We start from the raw sequence: 15,305 nt of genomic DNA on the forward strand, positions 1-15,305 counted from the left end.
CGAGTATTAAACGTAATATTACACAATAAAGTTAATAACACTTTATTACAGTCAACAGTAAATAAAAATGACTTTGTTTTCTAATACGATGGATGAAAAACATTATCTCCCAGTCAACACCTAGGCCATCTCAAGTCTATTTTCTCTTCGTTCTCTCTCGGATTTATGTATTTTGGTACATTGGGAGGAATAAGATGTAGGTAAGGCTTTGAATGAGAACATCGGAACCTGGTTCAAAATAAAGGTATAACATAGGTAGGTACCTACGGTCTACTAATATTTGGTAAACTAGGTCTAATAAAACACATTACTAGATTAGATAGTAGAAATTGTGATAGGTGTTGTTTTAATTTGTATAATTATTTGATGACAGTCATTTCTAGACGAATTGGGTTTTTGATGGCGTTTCATGTTTGTAAAGTTTCACAGACGAAAAACAGTTCTATAAAACATCAAATTGCTCACGTCGGGAAATCCACTGAGAATTAGAGATTTACGAGATGTTTCATGTTTTTTTTAATAAGGTTAATAAACACACAACGTGACACAACACATTCTCATTCATGTTTAGTACTACGATGTTCAGCAAGCCTCACTGAACTACACGTACGCGTACTATGGCTTACGCAGTCACTGAATCGATGCCCCAAAAAAGTGGGACTCTGTCCAAGGTTATTGCTATGTTTTTGGTGTTCTATATTTAGTCTGAACCAATGAATGTCTGCTCGCAGTTTGGGGAAACTTCATGTCTGATGGGAAGAGCTTGGAAGCGCGATAGTGTTAATTATAGCTGCTTATGAGCTATTATTTAGCTTCTACTGTTCTTATATGTCTGTTAGTAATCAAAACTTGCTATTTGAACTTTCAAAGATCTCCATTTATCTGATAACAGCAAACTAAAATTTTTGGGGTCATCTATACTTTTTTATTTCGGGTTTACCTAACTTTTATAAACAAACAAACGAGTAGGTATTTATTTAAGCTTTTAATTAAGACTTTGCAATAATATAATCGTATAGGTTACGACTACAGAAGCAGTAGACATCAGCATAGCGTAGTCCAGCCTAATAAAGTTAGCCATGTGAAAGGTGATGGGTCGCGACTGGATCAGAGTTTTAAGCTCGGTAATAGCTTCTCGCAGCTTTGGCTCTGCAAAAAAAGATAATTAATATAAATTAAACATTTTACGATGGATTCGTTCGTTATAACGCCCACTGCTGGACAAAGGCCTCCCCCAAGAATTTCTTGGCCCTCCGCTGTCAATTCCCTGTAAAGTGCCTACTCTACGTCTTCCGGTGGTCGCCACTTGAAATCTTTTCTGTCCCAACGGCCATCAGCTCTACGAGCTATGTGCCCTGCCTACTGCCACTAAGTTTAGCAATGCTAGTTCGATCAAATTAAGTAGTCAAATGCTCGTTGCTTTGCTTACCAGGGTTTTTGAAGATGAGCATGTAATCAGAGATGCAGATAATCTTATTGTTTTGCCGGTAAACCATCTCGCAGTGGTGAACCAAGTTTGTCAGAATGGCAGCGCATAATATCAGCCGGAATATAGTGGATACTGCAGCCACAATTGCCAAATAATTTACGACATACTGAGGAAGGGTTACGAGAATTACTAAACGTAATATTAAGTTACATAATAAAATGAACGTATGGAAATCTTCTCACCTCAGATCCGACTGCGATTCGGATGGCAAGGTTCGCGAACCGTACCATGTCAATCAAAAGACTCAGGCTATTCAGTAACATCTGAAATTCATATGTTTAACTTAGATTGAAAATAGCTAGTAGGTACTAGAAGAGTTTTAAAAGAAATTTATTAGTGTTAGACTGTGACACAACATCCTCGTAGGCTTCGCACGCGACAAAGGACGTCCACTCATTCGCTCACAATCGGCTGAATTATTATAGTTGTTGAGAAGTGTCACGAAATTGGTGAGCAATATTCAGAACAAAAGAAGCCTTTGATCTTATGATTCCTTACCCTGAATCCGAACTTTTGATTTATGAACCTGCTTTGTTCTATCAACAGCAAGTAACATCTGCTGAGCCATTGTATTCCAGAGTGACTGTTCTTCGGAAATTCTCGACGTTTGAATGATGAAGAGTTGCAATAAAACCAATTTTTGTTTTCGACTGGGTCGGATGTCGCCCCAGACAATGAATCGCAGTCAAGGTATTGAGTTAATATCAAATTCCGCATGATTCCCAAGCGAACTTCAATGTGCATAGTTTGGTAAGTAAAATCTAAATTAGTGAGAATTTTTAGAAGAAGATATATGTACGTCAATGAAAAAGCAAAAGGGATCATCCACCCGTATGTTGAAACCCATACAAAACAATCCACGGCCGAAACGGCCACCCAAAACGAAGCAAACAAAAAAACTAATTTGTTAATTTTTGCTCTAATAGGGCTACAGCTGCACTCGCCTAAAACTTGGTCGATGGTAGTATACTGTTTATAGTATTCTTGGTAATAACGTCTGCCATATTTATACACGAAGTATAAGTCCACGTTAAATTGAAAGTAATCGTATATTGCTTGTACTAAATCTGTCAGTCTGACCGATACGGTTAAATCACTGTACACCTTGTTAATTCTGTAGTATATACTTAACACTGTCAACACACAAAACAAGACGCCTGTTATAACTATTTTTATTACAGAAAGGTGTGAATTAGAGTTTAATTCTCGACGAGAATTAGTACTTAAGGAAAATAAATACAACAAACAACTTAAAGGATTTTTTATCGAAAAGCGATCATTAGCTGTACGCTCTCTCATATTTACTTTTATCATTGTAAAAATAAATGTCCAACTGTGTCGAAAGCTCTTCAACTAATGTTACCGATGAAGTACTCGCGAAAATTGATGAAACAACTTAATAGCTTAATGTGTCCACAACAAAGTACCTACACATTTTTAATTTAGTGGAAGTGACCTTTTACTAAATTAAATTTCACTGCGTGATGATCGAAGCGATAAGTCCGTTGTCTGTCTGTTTAGTTTTTACTACGAAGGTTGTTGTAACGAACAGACGACAGTAAAGTAAACTATGGGATTTTATGTAGGATGTAAATAGGTGCTATTTTAAAACAAAAAATTAGAGTCATATGCTGTTGACTGTATGTACAAATAAAATGCATGATGAAATTTAATACCTACCCAGTCAATGTAATGTTAACAATGATAGGCAGGCAGGCAAGCTTTTGTGCGCCATCACCATAACATATTTAATAAGTAAATTGTGTACTAAAGACACGATTACTGCCCGGCCTTGATTGAGATTGTAGCTTTAAGATGAGCAATCTTCTACTTAAAGCTAAAAATCTCAATTCAGAATAAGTTTCTTTTTGAAAATGTATCTTTTAAAAGATCAAAATAATAAAATGGGCACGGCCCATCCCAGAGCCCAGAATGGTCTTGTGCCCTTAGACTAGGCGCAGACCATCGATTTTTAGTTGGCCGATAGTTGTGCCCTATTTTAAATTGTATGAAGAATCGGCCAAATCAAAGTGTGCGCACTTCCATACATGCCCATACTGATCAACTGCCCGACTTAACTACCGGCCGACGAAAAATCGATGGTCTGCGCTTAGGCTTACTCTAGCTCAGGAGTCTCCAAACTGAAGCCTTGGAAGCTTGGGAAGCCTAAGCAAAAATAAGCATAGTCTTAAGCTGTCGCGGGCCGGATTGATGGCAGTGGCGGGCCGGATATGACCCGCGGGTCGTAGGTAGTTTATACGCCAATGGATATCAGCATAGAGTAAGTCGAGCCTCATAAAGTTAGCCATGTGAAAGGTGAAAGGTCGTCGAGACTAAACTAGAGTTCTAAGATCGGTAGCTGTGGCACTGCAAATTGAAAATAAGTCTACTTATTCAGGATCAAGGTGCCTACATGTTTACAGAGCATCTTTCTAAGACACTTAATTATTATTAATGTTCATTGCTTTGCTTACCTGATAAGCAGCACGTGATCCGAGATGCATATTATATTATAATGGGTAGTATTAAAACGAGTGACTGTAAATTAAAGTTTTAACTTTTTAAGTGTCAAAAATAATTAATTTAGTATTACTAAGTGAGCGACTGACTGCGAAAGATGAGAAATCAACAGAACAGCAACTAACAAACATTAATTTGAGGTAGGAAAATACACAATGAGATGCTTCTTAATATTTGAGCGACCTAATATTTGTTTGAGCGCCAACGTTACGTCCTGCATTATTTTCAATATTTGGCAAATGTTTTTTTTTATACTGAGCGGCATTTTATCTTAAATGAAGTGTTTCAAATACAAAAACCACTGAAAAATACTATAATGAACAAAGTATTATGAGCTCACATTAAAAATGATATTTGAAGAAACACTATTATATTAGCCAAGTAATTATTAAAATTTAAGGGTAGGTAATGAAATGAAACAAGTAATAATAATCTGGGGGCACGGCAGTGCCCCCGCCAAGTCGAGCGCGAAGCAAACACTGCCGTACCATCCTTTACTGGAACCATTTCGCCGTATTTTCAGGCCCCTATTTGAGAACCTCTGGATAAGACCAGAACACAGAAATTTTCGTCATCTAGTAAGCTATAATCACATACTTAAAATCTAACATTTCAAGTCTGTAGGTCATTTAGTTCCGAAGTTAAGCGAAAGCGAAGTTTCGCATTTACGACACTCACTCACTCACTCACTCACTGATGATCATCAAAATATAACTAGTACTTCCCATTAACTCAGAGAGCTGAAATTTGGTACAGAGTTAGGATTTAATGGCCACATAAAGGGAAAACTATAAAAACTAGGAAAATCGAAGATCTGGAGTAACACCACATTCATAATCAATACTACACCGGCACCGTGGTGTTCGCCTGTATCGCTCACCGCTAGATGGCGCTAGCACTAGCAAGCGGTGTCCAGATTTTTTTCCTTTCTAGAGAAAGTCGTCGATTAAGTTGAATGTTGTGTAATTTGCATTTCGTTGATTTCGTTTATTATATTGTAACGTTCGCTAAGGTTATCTTATTAAAACAATTCTGATTCGTTTTACCATTTTAAAGGTCGTTGAGTTTATTTGTGTTTAATATCGTAAAAAATGTCGATAAAACCACGACGTTAAATAATTTTGCCACGTTCTACAAAAAGAAGTGAAATCCCACCAAAAACATCCTGTAAAAAACTAGCCAAGTCTCGATGGAGCTGCTTGTTTATCTCTAAAAAGTAATGAAATCTAGACAAAGTCGTGCCAAGTCTATGGTTCCTTACTGCGATTTCTTTATTATTATAGTTAATGTTGTGTGACTTGGCCGTTGAACAATCTTTATTAAGATAATCATACATATAGGTATTATAAATACGCAGCTTTACTAAACCTACAATTGACTGGTTATTGTTGAATCAACGTTTTCCAAGTGGCAATTTTCCATCGTCAATGCCCAGATAACAATTTAAACTTGAATCTGACTTGCAGTAAGTTTGATGTATCAAAAATGAAGCTTTGTTTCAAATTTGCCATGGCAAGTATATAAACTTGAGGCAAGTTTAAATCAAACTTTCTAGTTTCCGAGCGACAAACTTGCATTAATGTGTTTCTATAAAGTATATGCAAGTTTGCCTTAACAAACTTGCATTATGTCTGCTTCTATAAATTATATGTAAGTTTGCCTTAACAAACTTGCATTATGTCTGCTTCTATAAATAATATGTAAGTTTGCCTTAACAAACTTGCAATGAATATGCATGTTTGACATTAAATAAAACAACAAACATAACATATATTTTTTTATTATTTATACTTTTATCTTATCTTACTTTAAATGAGAAAAAATCGGTTTCATGGTCGCCGCTATTGGTTTTTTCTTTATTTTGTGTTTCTGCTCTGAAACAAAAAGAAACAAGTATATTTACCACAGGTTAAGACATTATTTTACATTTAATTGTATAAGTTTCTGTACTACTAACAAAATTATGAACTATGTCTGAAATAAATATATTTATAGTAATCCTTAAAAACTACTATAAGGGTAAGGGGTTATTAGTTAAAATTCTGAAAGGAGCACATCTAAAATTTGTAAATCACTAGGTACATAGTATAAAAGAAAGTCGCTGTCTGTCTGTCCCTTGTGTAATAATAATGTAATATATGTATAACTAGCGACCCGCCCCGGATTCGTATGGGGTTCTATTATATAACCTTTCTCATAAATCCCTCTAACTATTGTTGAAAACCGCATCAAAATCCGTTGCATAGTTTTAAAGATTTAAGCATATGTATATAGGAACAGACAGCGACAGCAACTTTGTTTTATACATATGTATAATACATGTACCCGTGTGAAGCCGGGGCGGGTCGCTAGTGTAAAATAAAATACATCTAATGTAAATAAATTAAATCTTACCTTTTTGAAAGTCTAACTTTAGCTTGATTTAGCCAATCACTTATAATTTCTTTTAGACTGTCTTCAGTTACATCTTCGTTGATTTTTCTACATATTTCTGAAAAATAAAATAGAAATAATTAACACTAACAAACACGAATGATTCAGAAAATAATAGTAGTAGGTATATTGAGAGATATACAGGTGTATCTAAATGAATTCATTGGCAACCTTGCAGGGGGAAGCTCAGACCATCATTATGAACAACTTTATTTTCGTGATCAGTTTTTGTATGAAAACAGGAAAAATTGGTCATAGGAAAAGTTCATAATGATGGTCTGAGCCACCCCCTGCAAGGTTGCCTATGAATTCATTTACACCCTGTATAAGTTTGTAATAAAATAAAGGTACTTACGAAAGATTAATTTATAGGTTTCTGTACTCATAAATGACTTTTTATTCGAATTTTTCATCTGTTTCCCAGTTAACGAATGCAACTCGGCTACATCATTTAGAATTATTCGTCTCAACATATTAGTCGTAAGGCTTCTTACATTTCTGCCGCCAATACCAGACAAAAATGACATCTGAAATTTAATTAAAGTAGCATTAGAATGTTTTCATAGAATAATAAAATTTGCCCTGTGTTTAAGTATTTAATTTATACATACTATTGCCTGTATTCTTGTTTATTTTTAAATGGTCATCGAAATTATTAAAACTTGCAATATCTTTTACTGGTAGACTTGCCAAAAGTTCTGAAAGACCTGCATTGTCATCTGTTGGTGAAAATGTTTCTTCGGACCTAGCTAACGGTAAATCCAATTTTCTATTGATTTCAGCCATTTGGTTAGCTAGGTCTGACACAATCTGAATCATATGACTCTGCTGTATAGCATATTGCTTGTTTGTAATGCACTCTGTAACAAATAAAAAAACATGGAAAAGTCATAACTAAAACAAGTGAAAATATGAAATTTTGTCGCATTGCATCTTTGACGAGAGAAGCTCATTGCATGTTATAAAAACCTGTTACCTGATTGGCAGTTAACAGCTTTGAGTTGTGTTTGCTTGGCCTCTTTAGAACCGGAGGTGACTGGGTAATTTACAGCAGACATTATGTCCACTGTCACTTCATTTGTAACATCATTTTCTGCTTCGTCTGAGTCCAAATTTCAGGTTTCTTCTGCTTTTTTTAAATGTAATCGTGCTTCGCCATAAGTTTCTGAAATAAATAAAAAAGTCTCACAATAGTAAAATCTAGTTATAACTTAGCAATACAAAAATAAAGAAAATTATTTTACCATAACTTTTAAGTATTTTTATTTGATATTGTGACCATGTTGCTTCAGGTGCAGGCATCTTCTTCAAGTTTGTTTTTGATTTCTTCAGTGCATACATTAGGGTAATAACAAGTGTTGGTATCTTAACCACTTTGATGAAACTATGCCAGGAGCATCATCTTCATCTAAAAATGTAACCAAAAAAAATTTTTTTGATTCCATTATGCAAAGTCTGAAACCAAATAACACTATTAATTATAATTATATTATATAATATAATAGATAGGTATGTAGGAGGAAATTTATGTTACCTTTGCTAAGACATAACTAACAATTTTAAGAATTAAACGAGGTAGGATAAAAGTACTTGATAAGGTGGATAGGATGTTTAGGGGGTATTTTATATTTACATTTACAATTTTGAAGTGCTATGAGTGTAGCGTTTTCATAGCAACATGATAATTATTGAAAGGAAAAACTATGACTTTTCCATCAATGTCAGTCACTGTACAGCAATTAATTTATTTTATTTGAGGATATTTGTTAATTTTAGACGTTCTATTTATGTATTATTTTCCAATTGCAGTGCAAGACAGGGTCCACGATGTACATTTACAACTTACAATAACACCTGTCTGTTACACATAGATAATTGATGATTAAACGAACTTCGAGTGAAGTTCGATCATAATTATATGAATAGCTTCATTCGAAGATATTATTTACCAGGTAGTCCCTTTAAGCTACTAGGCGACTTCGCAAAATTTTTAGAGACTTTTATTCAGTCTAATTAAAAACAAAACACGTATGGTTTGTATTTTAATATAAAAAAGTATCTTATTTGACTACTTTATTTCTTCCCCTTCCCTACCGCCGTAACAGTCGTAACCGGTACTACAGCTCATTCTTTCAGAGTTTTTGCAAAACCTTTTCAGTGGGTATATGGGGGGGGTGGGTGATAATATCTTCGAATGAAGCTATTCATATAATTATGATCGAACTTCACTCGAAGTTCGTTTAATCATCAATTATATTTCATAGCTTCATTCTTCAGATATTATTTACCAGGTAGATATTTAGAGTAAAGGGTTTTGCAAATAAAAAAATAATGTATAATTAATTTATACTTAATTCATTATCAATACTTAATTCTAATGAACACATTGTTTCTTATTATCAGTAAGGTTAATTATCAAATACATATATCATTTTATACATGGATGTCATCTTAACATAATTATTTATTGGTTAAAACACATACCTACTTTGTGTTATTACAATATAAATTAGAATTTAAATTACATAGTAATTATTCATTATTCATAATAACAATTTGTTAATCAGTAATTGGAATCGTAAATCATCTACCTTTTAGGTAGGTAAACATACAGATTTTGCAAACAGGCCATCATCTTGTATATTTCTATGATAAAATCGAGCGAAGGTACTTGAAGTGTTAGACCAGCCTGCGGCTTTTCTAATTGTTTCTATGTTAGATCCCGCGCGACTCGCAGCAGATGTGGCTGCGTGCCTCGTGCTATGTGCAGTGAAAATGCTTATGTCTATCCCGCTATCTGCCAGCACTTGTTTGACCCAGCGGCTAATTGTTTGTGTGGTTGCTGGTCTATGTGGTGGTTTAAATGTCAATAATAGTTTACCGGAATTATCTTCTCTAATATGTCGCGTTAAAAGAATGTAATCCTTTAGGGTAGTAGCTGGGCAAATTTTGATATTTTCATGAAAGTAAGGCAAATTTAATATAGGTTGTTCGTGGCCCGGCCTTGATGTTTTAATGATGTCCGTGATTATAATTCTAATAATGTCATCATTAATAGTTATATTACTTAGTTTTATTAGTGAGATCGTTTGTACTCTTTGAGCTGTACAAATTGCCAATAGTGCTGCTAGCTTTTTAGTTATGTTTTCCAGCGTTAATTCAGTATTGGGGTATAATTTTGAAAGGTGATTTAGGACTAATTGTGGGTCCCATGTATAGGTATATTTGGGTAAGCTAGGCCTTAGTTTGAATGCTCCTTTAAGTAATCGTTTAACGCATTCATCGTTGCCAATACTATTACCTAATAATAAGGACAGTGCTGATCGATGACTATTTAAAGATGCATGCGAGCAACCTTTATTAAATTGTTCAGTTAAAAAACCTAGGATATGAGATTTTGTCGGTTCGTAGGTATCTAGTTTGTTAGATTCGCAGAAATGCCACCATAGTTTATAGCAAACGTTATATTGCTTTAAAGTGCTGTCAGACAGCGAGGCTAACATTAAGGTTATGGCTTCTAGTGGTGTTTTTCGCCGTATGAATGCTTCTTGCAGAGCCTCGCGGCACCCAGGGTAAGAGTCTCGTGCAATGGATGGTGTTCTCTGAAAGGAGATTGCAAAAGTTCTTTATGTGGGCCTAAATATATTATTTTAGAGGCTACGAGGCTCTGCAGAAATGGAAACCACGGCTGCGAAGGCCATATTGGAAATACTAGTATGCCGTTTGCATTGTCATCCACGATTTTTCTTAAACATTTTAAGATAAGTGAAAAGGGAGGGAATGCATAAAAATTAATGTCTTGCCAGTTTAGGGTGAATGCATCTACTGCGATTGCGTCTGGGTCTTGTTTCCATGATACGAATTTAGTGCATTTGGTATTTGTGCGAGAAGCGAATAGGTCTAGGTCGGGTTGACCCAACTTTTCAACGATGGTTTTATAGCTTGCGTCGGATAACTGCCATTCGGTGTCAGGATTTATAATTCTAGATGCAGGGTCGGCTTTATTCTCTTTGGTATTAACATAAGACGTGAATAACCAGATATTTCGTTTCTCGCACCATTGCCAAATAAGACGAGATAGATTATTTAAATGGGGAAACTGAATGCCTCCCATGCGGTTTACATAACTTATGGCTGTTGTATTGTCTACACGTAACAATATTGCGCTGTTGGTTATTTGGTTAGCAAATACCTTTAATCCTAAAAAGACGGCTAGCAGTTCTTTATAATTAATATGGTGTTGTTGTTCATCAGCTTTCCAAGCTCCATGAGCTCGTTTGTTTCCGCACGTTGCTCCCCACCCTGTACCTACTAGAGGCGTCTGTATAAATTTCGAGTTCGAAGTTTGAAAATCGCATGGGGTTGGAGGTTTTGAAGATGTTATTTAACCACCATTTAAGATCTTCTAGTATGACACTAGGGAGTATGATGTTTGTTTCGTAATTATCATTTTTAAGTAAGGCTAAGTACTTTTGCCTTTCCAATATCTTTGTGTATACCCAGCCGTACTTTACGGCTGGGCAGGCTGCAACTAATACCCCAATTAATTGTGCAAATTCTCGTATCGAGCATTTGGAAAGAGTTGTGAATTTTTTAACCAACTGAGCAATATTGTTTCGTTTTTGTTCGGGTAGTGTAATTTGTAATGATTTGGTATTGAAAACAAAACCTAAAAAGCGACAAATGTGATTTGGCTGCAGAGAGCTTTTTTCAAAGTTTATTACGAAACCTAAGGATCGCAGGAGTCTCAAAGTCTCATTAACGTTATTTTTACAATCGATAAAGTTATCTCCAATGCATAAAATATCGTCTAGGTAAATCACTGATTTAAAGCCGAGATTTCTGAGATGAGAAATAACTTCTTTCATAAGTTTTGTAAACACCCAGGGTGCCACTGATAGACCATAAGGCATAGCAGTAAATTCATATGTTTCAGTGATTGAATTAGAGGCGTTTTTGCACTGAAAAAGCAAGTATTTTCGGTCCTCGGGATTAATAGGGATCAAAAGGTAGGCTTCTTTTAGGTCTATTGTTGCCAGGTAAGCATTTTTTGGAATAAGTTTACATGCTGTTCTATAGTCTTCCATTTTAAAATGAGACTTTGAGACGAATTTGTTAAATTTTTTCAAGTTCAATATAAAACGTTTGTCGCCATTAGGTTTTGGTGTTAAAAATATGCTAGACAAGTATTGGTCAGTGCGAGGTGTACATTTTTCAATAGCTCCTAAGTCTATAAGTTTGTTTAAGGCGATATTTAAATCTTGATATTCAGCATGTGAGAAATTACATGGAGGTATGTTATATTGGATTACTTCTTTACAAAACGGTATACGTAAACCATTTTTAACACAGTCTAATACATAGGTATTGGAAGTGATATGTGTCCAATTGTCATAAAAAAGAGATAATCTGCCAGCATGTACCTGAGTTATTGTTGTGGTGTCCTCGGGCGCGTCTGGTGTGCAGGACGTGGACCCCTTGGGAGAGCTGGAGCTGGTGGTGGTATCATCGATGTTTGCGCGTACTGTCGTCGAGCATTGGGCGTGGGCTTCCTGTATCCTCCTCGTCCTCTGGTTGATGGGTAGCGAGGAGGGGCCTGCCAGTTTTCCGAATATGGACGTGATGATGAAGGCTGTGTTTGTCTTTGGTTTTGATTAGGTCTTTTCATTTGGTTGCCTTGTCTTTCAAGGGTTTTTGCCACCTTTATTTTTTCCGACAGGTTGGCCCCGAAGAGCAATTCGTCTCGTTCTGTGTTATTTATAACACTTAGTGTGGTTTTATCTAGGCCTGTGCAGACAACTCTAGTTCTGATTTTCGTGAACAATGCGTGCATATCACACAGCATTCGACAACTGTTGCTTAGATGTTTTATAGCTGAGGCTTTGTCGTCGCTTGTCATTAATTTTTCCATGGCCCTATTTATGGCTGTTATAGCAGAGCCTATTTGCTGTTGATTTGTGGCCCATCGTTTATCTTTTGTTTTCCTTGCGTCTGTCACGGCCGCCATGATCTCGGGGTTCATTTTCGGGGCTTGAAGCAGTCTACAGTTATTGGGAGTAGTGTATTCTTTGTAAATCCTGTCTTTTGCTTCTTTGTCCAGGCCTTTTTTAAGTAGAGGCTGCCATAATTTGGCCAGCCGTTCGTGTATGTCGCTCCCGTATTCGGGGGTGTCATCAGTCGGGTCTCCCAATGCTGCTAGCAGCTCTGGATCCAAGTCTGGTGGCGTTGTTGTCTCCGAAGTGACATTTTCAACAAGACTCGTTAGTTCTTGTGTAGGCTCTGAAGAAGTTTGTACTTCCAGGTTTTGTTCTGGCAGGATTTCAAAGGTTTCCTCGTAGGGGATTTCAACAGTGTTATCGGCTTGAGGAGGTGAATTTTCCTCGGGAACTAAAAGTAGAAATAAACTATGTAAGTACTTAATTAAAATTCTTACAATTTGAATTATTTTAACTATGTTGAAGGTATATATACTACCTTATTTAGATCATGAAAATATTGCTAAATATTGATTCTGTTGTCTGTATTTTAAATATCTAATAAGTATTTTAGTGGGTAGGTATATAAATTTTATTAAAAGGTAAGTCAAGGATTTGACTCTCGGTCAATTTGGAAAAAATTGACTCTTGGGTCTGTTAAAATGCATAATTTACTTATTTAGGCAACTCTCGGCCGATCTCGAAAGATACTTGGCTCTGGGTTGAGTAAGTAAATGCTGTTGTAAACAACAGCGACTCTCGGTCAATCTCATTTGAGAATTAACTCTGGGTCTACACCTACATGTGAGGCGTTTTGGTAGGAGAAAACACTGGTTTAGTACACATACCTGATAGAAAACTGTCGTCATCGGTTTCACATACACTTGGCGTAATTTCTTTTCTCCTTATTTTTGCAATTTTCTTTTCGTAATGCTTGATTAGTTCTTCAGCACTACGTTTTGGCATTTTGATTTTCAAAAACTTTTGTAAAATAAAATCACTTATTTCACTTATTTTTATATATATTTTGAGAGGTGCGTTCGTCGCCGCGCGCAAAAAGGAATGAGCTGTAGTACCGGTTACGACTGTTACGGCGGTAGGGAAGGGGAAGAAATAAAGTAGTCAAATAAGATACTTTTTTATATTAAAATACAAACCATACGTGTTTTGTTTTTAATTAGACTGAATAAAAGTCTCTAAAAATTTTGCGAAGTCGCCTAGTAGCTTAAAGGGACTACCTGGTAAATAATATCTGAAGAATGAAGCTATGAAATATAATTAGAAATAGATATTGAGTAATATGCATAACTAAACAGGATCGAACATGCAGAAACTATTTAGGGTTAGGAACACTTGGAACACGTTGCCTGGGTTTGAAAGTAGGTAAATAAGGTTTAAGGGATAGATATGAACTACATATTATCATTAATTCTGTTTGTAAAAGTAAAAATAAATGAACTAACCTTTAATCTTCAGCACGTCACGCGTCCAATTCGCACAACAGAAGCGTTTATTAAATAAAACACCGTGCAAAACAAAAAAACTTGTAGGTTCTACGTTCTACCACTGATTTTGTGCACTGCAAAACACAGAGCCCCGATTACGGTAATTTTTAACGTCAACAATCCAGACACGCTTCTCGATTCTGCGATACGATTGGTCGTTCAACAGCGTACGTCAGCTGTTTTGACCAATCGTATCGCAGAATCAGAAACGCGTCTGGATTGTAGACGTTATAAAAGTTACCGTAATCGGGGCTCTGATTAGAGAGTAGGTATGCTGCAAAAGTGCAAAACACTTGGCTGTTTTTTCTTCCGGAACCGGAAGTTTTTGTTTTCTTTTTTATGGCTTCGGGCGAGTGACGTTGGCGTATGACCACTAGTGATTATTTGCAGTGTTGCCAGTCGGGTCTTGTCAGAAATTACCAGAAATATAAAAAAATGTAACCTTTTTGAATAAAAAGTTACCTTCATACGGTGCGGGGGGTGCGGAGCGATTGTGTAAGGTTGTTCATGGATGGTTCATGTTTACCTAAATTCGAAATTTTGACCATTCCATGAAGACCGAAAAGTGACCGGTCGTATAAAACCGTTTCATGGATTTGCGTTTTATTATCAAAAAAACATTTGCTAAAACTCATTGTCTTTAACAAATAATAAATCAAATTCATGTTTAAATGTAGTTTATGACATAATTTTTAAATTGTCACTATTAATATTTTTACTGAATAACCTGTAAAAGTTAATTCTACAATTTCTGAAAAATCACCTAAAAGTAACCTTTTCATTAGTGTAACCTAAAAGTAACCAATGCAGTTCAAAAGTAACCTAAAAGGTTACAAAAGTAACCTTCTGGCAACACTGATTATTTCCTGCATGCGTATGACAGTATAACGCAAGTTTGTAACAAACAAAAAACAAACTTGATACTTCATCTTTGAAACATAGCGCAAAATGCAAACTTGCTTCAAAATTAAAAAAGCCTTGAAACATCATACCTTAATCAAAAAGCTTACAGCAATATTGCCACAAACTTGATTTGTCATATTTGACGTGACAATCTAATTTCAAATAAAAATCATATTTGCAGCAAGTTCGCTTGCTATCTGGGTGGGTAGCGGTTCTGGCGACAGATTGGTGCAATGGTGTCATGGAGCACCTGGTTTTGTCACCCTTCAACGGCCAAGTCACACAAAATTAACTATAATAATAAAGAAATCGCAGTAAGGAACCATAGACTTGGCACGACTTTGTCTAGATTTCATTACTTTTTAGAGATAAACAAGCAGCTCCATCGAGACTTGGCTAGTTTTTTACAGGATGTTTTTGGTGGGATATGCATTTACATAAATCGAAATAACAAAACAAAATAAGTCACTTCAATCAACT

The 15,305-nt window shown here is 35.7% G+C and overlaps 3 protein-coding genes and 1 long non-coding RNA gene across 4 annotated transcripts in view; all 4 read right to left on the minus strand.

Annotated features, from left to right (window-relative positions):
* LOC135075259 (uncharacterized) overlaps positions 1-15,305 on the minus strand; it is a 173,773-nt gene that overhangs the window by 60,555 nt on the left and 97,913 nt on the right. The gene's annotated exons all lie outside the window — the stretch shown is intronic.
* LOC135075585 (uncharacterized) lies at positions 977-3,988 on the minus strand. The gene is made up of 4 exons (XM_063970005.1): positions 3,964-3,988; positions 1,672-1,752; positions 1,430-1,595; positions 977-1,149 (listed from the first exon to the last, which is right to left on the minus strand). Exons 2-4 carry the CDS (start codon positions 1,750-1,752, stop codon positions 986-988), a joined length of 411 nt encoding a protein of 136 aa, XP_063826075.1. The 5' UTR covers positions 3,964-3,988; the 3' UTR covers positions 977-985.
* Positions 1,762-3,950, minus strand: LOC135075583 (uncharacterized). Its single transcript, XM_063970004.1, has one exon. The coding sequence runs from the start codon at positions 2,801-2,803 to the stop codon at positions 1,928-1,930; it is 876 nt and encodes a 291-aa protein (XP_063826074.1). The 5' UTR covers positions 2,804-3,950; the 3' UTR covers positions 1,762-1,927.
* Positions 5,774-7,934, minus strand: LOC135075231 (uncharacterized). The gene is made up of 6 exons (XM_063969601.1): positions 7,687-7,934; positions 7,419-7,607; positions 7,133-7,302; positions 6,798-6,969; positions 6,404-6,500; positions 5,774-5,883 (listed from the first exon to the last, which is right to left on the minus strand). Exons 2-6 carry the CDS (start codon positions 7,498-7,500, stop codon positions 5,808-5,810), a joined length of 597 nt encoding a protein of 198 aa, XP_063825671.1. The 5' UTR covers positions 7,501-7,607; positions 7,687-7,934; the 3' UTR covers positions 5,774-5,807.

This window comes from Ostrinia nubilalis, chromosome 10, assembly GCF_963855985.1.
Source record: "Ostrinia nubilalis chromosome 10, ilOstNubi1.1, whole genome shotgun sequence".
Lineage (NCBI taxonomy): Eukaryota > Metazoa > Arthropoda > Insecta > Lepidoptera > Crambidae > Ostrinia > Ostrinia nubilalis.

Excerpts from the sequence above, each read along its gene's own strand:
- LOC135075585 (XM_063970005.1), bottom strand. The coding sequence starts at position 1,752 with ATGTTACTGAATAGCCTGAGTCTTTTGATTGACATGGTACGGTTCGCG. Across the intron at positions 1,596-1,671 it reads GAATCGCAGTCGGATCTGAG|TATGTCGTAAATTATTTGGC; the intron begins GTGAGAAGATTT and ends ACCCTTCCTCAG. Across the intron at positions 1,150-1,429 it reads GCTCATCTTCAAAAACCCTG|AGCCAAAGCTGCGAGAAGCT; the intron begins GTAAGCAAAGCA and ends CTTTTTTTGCAG.
- LOC135075583 (XM_063970004.1), bottom strand. The coding sequence starts at position 2,803 with ATGATAAAAGTAAATATGAGAGAGCGTACAGCTAATGATCGCTTTTCG.
- LOC135075231 (XM_063969601.1), bottom strand. The coding sequence starts at position 7,500 with ATGTCTGCTGTAAATTACCCAGTCACCTCCGGTTCTAAAGAGGCCAAG. Across the intron at positions 6,970-7,132 it reads CAGGTCTTTCAGAACTTTTG|ATGTCATTTTTGTCTGGTAT; the intron begins GCAAGTCTACCA and ends ATTAAATTTCAG. Across the intron at positions 5,884-6,403 it reads AAAGTTAGACTTTCAAAAAG|AGCAGAAACACAAAATAAAG; the intron begins GTAAGATTTAAT and ends TTTTTGTTTCAG.